Raw genomic sequence first — 9517 nt, 5'->3', positions numbered from 1 at the left:
TAAATATAAAAGAAATTACCAGACATGTAGGTTAGCATAAAAAGTTCAGAATGTAGACCCTGGTTGGTGTGGCTCAGTGGACTGAGTGTTGTCCTGTGAACCAAAAGGTTGCTGGTTCAATTCCCAGTCAGGGCACATGCCTGGGTTGCAAGCCAGGTCCCCAGTAGGTGGGGGTGAGAGAGGCAACCACACATTGATGTTTCTTTCCCTTGCTTTCTCCCTCCCATCCCCTCTCTCTAAAAATAAATAAATAAAATCTCAAGAAAAAAAAAGTTTATAATGTAGCTGATCAAATTCCAGCAAGAAAAAAGGGGGAGGAAGAAGAGGCGGCAGAACAGAAGAAAAGGGGAAAAAAAAAAAACAGGATAAAGACAATCTTTAAAGAGAATTTAACAACTGATAAAAGATATCCTCACCTCTTTGAATCCCAAGCTGGAATCCCAAGCTTTGAATCCCAAGAAGACAACACCTAGTCTTATCACAGTGAATTTTTAGAACAACAAACTCAAAGAGAAGATCTTAAAAGGGGTTACAAAAAATTAGATTACCTATAAATAATCAACATGTGGACTGACAGCATTTTCAACAGCAATAACAGAAGCCAAAAGCCAGACAATGAAAAACTATGTCAAAAATGTTGATAAACTGCCAAACTAGAATTTTACATCCAGTGAAAATATCTTCAAGATCAAAAGCAAAATAAAGACATTTTCAATTATTACTAATGGGCCCTCAAGAAATGCTAAACTTCTCAAGTATGACCTTAAAGAAAGTGAGTCCAAAAAGAAGGTCTGAGATATAAAGAAAGATGAACTAAAAAAAAAAAAAAGGAAATACTTTGGTAAATCTAAACAAATACTGACTGTAAAACAAGAGCAAAAACAACAGCTAAACAAACACACGAAATAAATGAAAGCGAAAGGGAAACAGCAATGGAAGAGCAGCGAAAACAAAGACAGGTGCTTTTCTTGTGCGGTCTCTCCGGTTTCTCCGTGGCAGCTGTCGGGGAGGGCCGTCACTCCTGCAGGGAGATGCGGCACCTGGCGTGCATGCAACGCACACTGAAAGCCAATGTGAAGTGGGTTTGGATTATTTGCCACTTTAACTTTTCCATGCCTCTGCTATTGTAATTAAACCCTATTATTATTAAGTCAATTGCTGTTACTAACTATGCACTTCAGAATACCCTGTTTGTTGTTGCAATTATACTTCATTAGTTAGAATAATCAAGGCATTTGGCAAATGCCAAACCTCACTGCTTACTAATGTCTTCTTCTCTTGATGTCGGTGTAAATATTTCTAAAATGATGTAATCTCTTATACAGAATAAACTAAAAGTGCCCATGGTCATTGGTATAAACTACTACTATTGCTGATATAAAGCAAAACCCTCAGCAGCTACGCCGTGAGGCCCAGTGTGACCAGCAAACCTGTCCCTCACTGTCGGGTGACCTCTTCTTCGTCATCACTGTGTTGGCATCTAGTAGTCACTCCTGCCAACCTCGATCTGGCTTTGTGGCAGGTATTCTGCTCAGGGCCCCTTTTGGTTACATTTCCTAGTTCTTGGCTGTATTCTAGATATCCAGGAGACAAACATCAGAGATTCTTGGCAAGGTGTTACAATGAATTAATAAGAGATGATGACTCTGAGTTACTTATATTTTTGTAGTATCTTCTGATTCAAGGAGATTAAAGTGCACTCTGTGACTCAGAACGACAGAGGAGTATGTATGCCATGTTATCGTCATCGAAACCATGCAACAACCCCCACACGGCCGACAGCTGTCAGGAAAACTAACCAGACGGCAAAGAAAGCCCTGGGCTCCAATGCCAGCTGCCAGCTCTGTGGCCCTGGGCAAGTAACTGACCCCGTTTGTGCCTCCATTTCCTACCTGTAAAAGGGAGGGCAGCAACAGTACCTCCCTACATGGGATTATTAGGAGAGTCTAATTAAGACGATGAAACAAAACAGCATACGACCTGGCTTACAGTAAACAGTGTTTCAAATTTTAACTGTTATCTTTTAAAATCCCAACTTGTATAATAATGCCCATTTAAAAAGACTTTCTTAATGAGCTTCTCCATGGCATCTTTATGAAAATACTATTAAAATATTAATAGTAGCCTTGGCTGCTGTGGCTCAGTGTACTGAGCACCAGTCTGCAAACCGAATGGTCGCCGGTTTGATTCCCAGTCAGTGCACATGCCTGGGTTGCAGGCCAGCATCGATCTGTCTGACTCTAAAATCTGTGACTTTGAGCACTCCCCTCTCCTGATAAGAGAAGCAGCTTCCGCTGCTAAAATCTACATACTAGCAAGTTGAGGACAAGCTAATTCTCCTTTAATCTTATCCTTTATCTGACTATTCAAGGTCCCTATAGTTGGAAAAGCAGAAGATTTTATTTTTGCTTTTTAACTTACCCACTCACAGTCAATGCCAAGTACCGGAAAATCTTGTAACTCACTCCTAAGCAAGGGTTCAATTTGATCCCACTCTGCTTCCTGAGACACGGTCACCACCTTGGCATCAAGGATCCTCTCTTCCCATGAGGCTCTGGGGGCAGTGGAGTGCAGCTGGTCCTCCTCTGGAGGGGGTAGCTCTCTCCTGCTTGGAGCTTGCTGCTGTGGCAGCTGCTTCTGCTGCAGCAGCTGCTTCTGCTGCTGGGTCCCACGGTTCGATCTACTCCTCCGGCGCTGGATGCCTTTCCACAGCACAAACCCCCCCACTGCCACACCAAAAAGTGTAGTCACTGTCAATGCTACCAGCTGTCGAGACATCTTCAACTCTGCTGCTGTTTAGGAAAGCATGTCACTAATCCCACAATCTGCAAAACAAATGGTAACAATGTATTTACACAAAGAATTTAAACTTATATGGGAACAAGTTTCCCCTAAAAAATGTTCCATTTACAATCCATGAAAACCCCACTACAAATTTCCACATGAAACAGTGACATTTTAATTTTTTTCAATTTTGTGTACTCCACCCTTACCCAAGAAAACCCTCCTGCCCTCTGCCAGTTGCCCAGGGCTCTTTTAATCACACCAAAGCATATCAATTAAAACAGAGTAAGTAAGACCCTCACTTCCACTTACTGATACATTGAGGAAAAAATTTCCATTAATGGCTCTGCATAATGACATATGATGACCTGCACACACAACACTGGTCCCATAAGATCATAACCAAAAACTCCTATTACCTAGTGACATTACAGCCCTCACAATGTCACAGCACAAGGCATTACTCTCATGTTTGTGGTGATGCTGGTGTAAACAAACCGACCGCACCAGCAGCCATAGAGAAGTACAGCATATACAATTACGTACAGCATGTAATACTTGGTAATAACAAACCACTGTTACTGGTTTATGAATACGTACCACACTATACTTTTTGTTGTTATTTTAGACTGCACTGTTTCTGCTTATTGAAAGAAAGTTTGCTGTAAGTATCCTGTGTTCTGCCAGTGGCAGCCTCCTACATCTCTTGTCTACTGTATCTCGACTGCCATCATTCTGTCTTGTGCTTGATTTAATCTCCTGGTGTTTTGTACGGTAACGTGCTGTCCAGGTCTGTAATCTGGGAGAGACAGGCGTCACCACACAGCCTCGGTATGTGGAGGGCTGTACCCTCTAGGCTGTGCCATTGTGCTCTATGGGGCTCGAACACCACAAAGTCACTTAACCACGAGTTCCTCAGAACACTTCCCCATGAAGTCATGGGTAACCATATAGAGGAGCAGTGGTTATCCAAAGGTAGTAGGAGTATAAGTAATTATTACAAATAACAGTTATAATTTTTGAGTTCTATACAAGTATGTATATATATCCATGATTAGAAAACCACAAGATTTTTAAACAACATTTTTCAGAGACAGGCAATGTAAATATTCCACTTAACACTTAAGAAATAGCATTATATTCCTGAAATAAATCATATTCAATGAATTAAACAAGTATGTTAAAGTGTTCAGAGGGCAGCTTAAGGTAGAAGACAATGACATGGGCCTTAGAAGCAAATACCCTAAGGTTCAAAGCCAGCCTCTGCCACTTGCTAGCTATACAAACTTAGGCAGTTCACTGAACTTCTCTACACCTCAGATTCCTCCTTGGTAAAATGGGAAAGACAGTACCTACCAGGTAGAATTATTGTGAGGCTTAAGTAAATGATGGATACACTTCACTTAACGTATTGGCTAGCACATTAGGGTTCAGTAAATATTTGTTGTTACTATTACTGAGGTTCACAGAACTTCTATTAAAGGAAAACAAAGAATCACAGTGTTAAAATTTAGGAGCCTCCCAAACTCAGCTCCCACACCGTTCGAGAATCCTTTCCATGGTAACAGGGATATGTCAGACCTCTGTCTGGCCTCTGACCTGGTCTGCGCCTCAACACTGCTAGGGACAGAGTTTATTACCTTAAGAGGCAGTTTTTGTTGAAAAGTCCTCGCATTCTGTTAAAGTCTGCTACATAGAAGTTGCTCTCTTTGATGCTCAGTCTGGCCCCTGAAATGACAAGAGAGATTACTCCCTCCCAAGAGCTTGTGAAATGTGTACACAGTCGCTTATCTAAAACTTCCATTAGTGTGTCTACCTAACCCAACCAGCCTTCCTGTAACCTAGTTTGTGCACCACTCACCACTGTGGCTGGGTCCTTCTGAACAGCCCCAAGTTCGTCCAGGTATTGCTTAAAATGTGACACGTAGGTCTGTATTCAGTATTTGAGACACGGTCTAATTGGTGTGAGCTACATTGATACTATTACCTATGTTACCTATATTTTATTAATGCTGTATAAAATGTTTTTAAGTAGTAGTAGAATGTTTTATATGACTAATGGGTAACACAAAGCTTTTGATAAATTAAAATACTCAGATACCAAATTGCGTTTTGTATATTTGTAGTTTATATTTCGCACTTAAATCCAAAACTTTGCAGTTCTTTCTCCTAAATTTTATCTTGTTTTTCAGCCAAATGTTTCATACTTTGACAACAATTTGCATCTTTCTTTTAAAAAAGATTTTATTTATTTTTAGAGAGAGGGGAAGGGAGAAAGAAAGAGATGGAGAGAAACATCACTGTATGGTTGCCTATCATGTGCTCCCTTCCTGGGGACCTGGCCTGCAACCCAGGCATGTGCCCTGACTGGGAATTGAACCAGCGACCCTTTGGTGATGACCCAATCCACTGAGCTACACCAGCCAGGGTGCCAATTTGCATCTTGATTGTGCCTTCTTTCTCAATTTTAAACATGATTTTGGCTGGCTAGCTCAGTTGGTTAGAGCATCATCCCTATACACCAAGGTTGTGGGTTCAATTGCCAGTCAGGGCACAAACAAGAATGAACCAACGGCCTTGGCCAGTGTGGTTCAGTGACTGGAGCATCATCCCATAACCAAAAGGTTGTGGGGTCCATTCCCAGTCCAGGCACAGGTACATGTGACTCCCAGGCCAGACATGTAGGATCCGTCTGGGTGCATGCAAAGACAACTAATTGATGCTTCTCTCTTGCACTGATGTTCCTCTCTCTCCCTTCCCCTCTTTCTCTAAAAAAAGCAAATGAAAATGTCCTCAGGTGAGGATAAAAAGAAAAGAATCAAACAATGAATGCGTAAATAAGTGGAAAAACAAATTGATGTTTCTCTCTCCCTTCCTCCCTCTATAAATTCAGTTTTACAAAATGTCTCCTGACACTGCCAAATGGCCCCTCAGAGGCAAAACATCTCCCATTTGAGAACCATTAGGGTAGGGAATGATAGCCAGAAAATACAAAACACAAACGTAAAAGATATTTAAACATAAAACTTAAAACTTGGGTTTAATAAAGATGCCACACGGCTAAAGAGAAGCCATCACTTTAAAAAGCACTAAGTCAGGCTCCGGTTGGATGGCTCCGTGGACTGGAGCATCGCCACACACACCAAACGCTGCGGGTTTGATCCCATCCAGCACCTACAGGAAGCAACTGATCAGTGTTTTTCTCTCACAGTGATGTTTCTCTCTCTCTTTCTCTCCCTTCCTCTCTCTCTAAAATCAGTAAAACATCTCAGACAAGGATTTAAAATAATAATAAATAAATAAATAAGCACTAAGTTGGGAATATTTAAAATATAATATAAATGACAAAAGATTATTATCTAGTATAACATTAGTATATGTACATATAAAAAGTCAACCCAATGGAAATGAAACATTTCTCAGAAGAGGACATAGAACTTGCCAACAACCATGAAAACAGAATCTCAGTAGTAACTACTTTGGCATTAAAATATCCACATCCTCGCCTCTTTCTGTGTCAGTGCAGCCATGGATCCTGGTCCCAAGAAGCCTCTGAAGTGTGTAGCAGCTCCAAAGCATTGGATGCTGGATAAACTGACCTGCGTGTTTGCTTCTCAGCCATCTACCGGTCCCCACAAGCTGGTAAAACGTCTCCCTCTCATCATTTTCCTAAGGAACAGACTTAAGTCTGTCCTGACAGGAGATGAAGTAAAAAGGATCTGCATGCAGCGGTTCATTAAGATTGATGGCAAGGTCCGAACTGATACAACCTCCCCCGCTGGTTTTATGGATGTGGTCAGCACTGACAAGACCAGAGAGAATTTCCATTTGATCTATGACACCAAGGGTCACTTTGCTGTTCATTGTAACACACCGGAGGAGGCCACGTACAAGTTGTACAAAGTGAGGAAGATCTTGGTGGGCACAAAAGGAATCCTTCACCTGGTGAGGCAGGACACTTGCACCATCCGCTACCCTGATCCCCTCACCAAGGTCAATGACACCCTTCACACTGATTTGGAGACTGGCAAAATTACTGATTTCATCCAGTTTGATACTGGTAACCTACTTTTGGTGTCCAGAGGTGCTGACCTGGGAAGAACTGGTGTGATAAGCAACAGAGAGAGACACCCTGGTTCCTTTGACGTAGTTCACATGAACGATGTCAATGGCAACAGCTTTGCCACAAGGCTCTCCAACATTTTTGCTATTGGCAAAGGTGACAAACCATGGATTTCCCCTCCCCGTGGAAAGGGTATCTGCCTCTCCATGCTGAAGGACAGACAAGAGACTGGTGGTCAAACAGAGTAGTGGGTGAAATGAGCTCCAGGTGACATGACTGGGAAAGTCTTTGTACTTAAAGAAAATACAACACACATACGCAAAATATCCAAATTCTCCCACCCAGCAATTCCACTTGCAGGTAGCTATCCCTGAGACACGCTCACAGGGGCACACAGACACATGTGGAAGGATTTTTCTATGCCACAGTAAAAAACTGTAAGCAATCTACAGAATCTCACATACTATGAAGTCTTTCTTTTTTTAAATCCTCACCTGTGGACATTTTTTTCATTGCTTTTTAGAGAGAGGGGAAGGGAGAAAGAGAAACATTGACGTATGGGAGAAGCACAGACTGGTTGTCTCCCCTATGTGCCATACCCAGGAACGTAAGGGCCAGGAACAGGGATCAAACCACTACCTAGGTATGTGCCCTGACCGGGAACTGAACCCCCAACCTTTTGGTTACAGGACAACACTCCAATTGAGCCACACCAGACAGAGCAAAATCTTAACATAATATGTAATTTACAGAGCAAATAGAAACAATAAGGTAGATGTGTACATGCTGACAAAGAAAAAGTTCTAAGACCCATTTTTTAAGCACAAAAAGTCAAGTTGCTGAGTAGATACAATACACCTTATTTGTAAAAGATGCATTTGCCCTGGCCTGTATGGCTCATTGGTTGAGTGCCAGCCTGAGAATCAAAGGGTGGTCAGTTTGATTCCCAGTGAGGGCACATGCCTGGGTTGCTGGCCAGGTCCCCCATAGAGGATGTGCAAGAGACAATCACACATTGATGTTTCTCTTCCTCTCTTTCTCCCTCCCTTCCCCTCTCTAAAAAAAAATAAATACAATCTTTTTAAAAAGATACATTTGTAAAAGTTTAACACAATGTTATCTTATATGTGCAAACACTTGTCAATAAATATAGTGAAAAGAAATAGAAAAACACACCTCAAATGGGTAACAGTTCTTACTTTGGGGCAAGAGATAAAAGAAGAAAAAATGGAAAGAGGTCAAAGAAGATCTATACTGTTTAAAATGTTCACATCAATGTTTTACAAGAGTGCATGCAGGTTCTACAACTAAAATAAATATAGAATAAATGCATTTTTAAAACAAGTTCAACTGACCAAAATCAATCATCTTCCTCGCACTTCCTAATTCTGATAATTAACAAAACATTTCAGTGTAGTTCCGTCCATCCTTGTGATACGATATAATTATTTTGGTGTTTTAACAAAGGAGTCGGTAGCTAAAAAGAGTTCGTTTGCGTCCCATAGTACGTCAAGAGCTTATAAAGGTTTGGGTTTGTTTATATTTTAATAAGGAGGTATTAGTTATGTAATAAATAATCATTAAGGTTCCGATTTTGATCTGTCCCAGAGATGGGGAAAAAAGGAGGCTGTGACTCCCAGGCAAGGCCCGAAACAGCGGGTGTGGCCTGGGAGGAAAGGGGTGGTATCAATGGGGGCGGGGGTAAGTCCCCACGAATCCGGGGGAGGGAACTGTAACTGGACGCGTGGAACACGCAGCGCCCAAGTAGTTGCTAGGCGCTGCAGATGGTACTTCGTTTTTTACTGGATGAAGAAGCCATGAAGGTTTGGTAGGTGCTCCTACAGAGAAAAGGGGTCCAAAGCGTGTGTCTTGGTAGGGCGTGGGTGACCCCGCACTGGGTCCGCCCCCGCCGCGAGCAAGAGGTGCGAGGAAGCCGCGCCGAGGGGCGGGAAGAGGGGCAGTCCAAGCAGCTCTGAGACCGTATGGTCCCCGCAATTAGTCGCCCCCGCACATGGTGACATCACCAACTCCACGACCCCTCTCCTCAATCCGCACTGCAAACGCCCTCCACCCCTTGCACAAACTGGTTGAAAAGCCTCGCCAGCCCGTGATCCTCACTTACTTGTGACCTGGATCCCACCTGAACACCTGCGGTCCCTCACGCTCAAGAACTGGAACCTCCGCAGCCACCTGTGCGAACCCACCCGGATCCACTAGAGCAGAAACCACTTCCGGTCCTGCGACGGACTAGGAGGACGTAATCTCAGCCGGGATGCACAAATAGGCGGCGCCATATTGTACGGAAGCCGCTGGGGCAGCTGGACCCAGTCTTTCCACTGCTGAGTATAAGGATCTGTTAAAATTTGAAAGGCTTAACTCTTTTCAGAAAAATGGTGTTTTGTTTTTGTTTCTGGGGTAAAATTTTTGTTTGTTTTAATTTTAAAGGGTTAAGTTTTTGGAATCCTCACAAATGCAATAGGGGACATCTAATTGTCATTACTAATTAGCTCTAGTAGTGTTTCTCTACTGTATTAATTTACTTAACTCAAATGATGAAGGTAAATAGGAGAGACACTTTTGTTTTTTTTTAACTTTTGTTTATTGATTTTAGAGAGACAGAGGAAGGGACGGGGGAGAGAGAGAGAATGATTGATTGATTGTTCCACTTAT

General features: G+C 42.3%; 2 protein-coding genes across 4 annotated transcripts in view; one reads left to right on the top strand and one right to left on the bottom strand.

Annotated features, from left to right (window-relative positions):
* The window catches only part of EXD2 (exonuclease 3'-5' domain containing 2), a 42381-nt gene extending 32953 nt beyond the window's left edge, over nt 1–9428 (bottom strand). Inside the window, exons 1-3 of one of the 3 annotated variants that reach the window (XM_036011321.1) lie at nt 8970–9428; nt 4425–4512; nt 2422–2825 (exon numbers count right to left, since the gene is read on the bottom strand). In XM_036011321.1, the coding sequence (XP_035867214.1) occupies nt 2422–2778 (357 nt within the window). In that variant the 5' untranslated portion in view covers nt 2779–2825; nt 4425–4512; nt 8970–9428. The remainder of the gene's footprint in view (nt 1–2421; nt 2826–4424; nt 4513–8969) is intronic. The other 2 variants (XM_036011325.1, XM_028506522.2) reach the window with 2 other exon arrangements.
* Nucleotides 6310–7530, top strand: LOC114492310 (40S ribosomal protein S4-like). The gene has a single exon (XM_036011340.1). It carries the CDS (start codon nt 6313–6315, stop codon nt 7093–7095), a length of 783 nt encoding a protein of 260 aa, XP_035867233.1. The 5' UTR covers nt 6310–6312; the 3' UTR covers nt 7096–7530.
* Nucleotides 9429–9517: the final 89 nt, after the last annotated feature.

Source organism: Phyllostomus discolor, chromosome 1 (genome assembly GCF_004126475.2).
Source record: "Phyllostomus discolor isolate MPI-MPIP mPhyDis1 chromosome 1, mPhyDis1.pri.v3, whole genome shotgun sequence".
Lineage (NCBI taxonomy): Eukaryota > Metazoa > Chordata > Mammalia > Chiroptera > Phyllostomidae > Phyllostomus > Phyllostomus discolor.
Note: the sequence above shows the minus strand (reverse complement) of the source record. Positions and strands in the feature narration are given on the sequence as shown.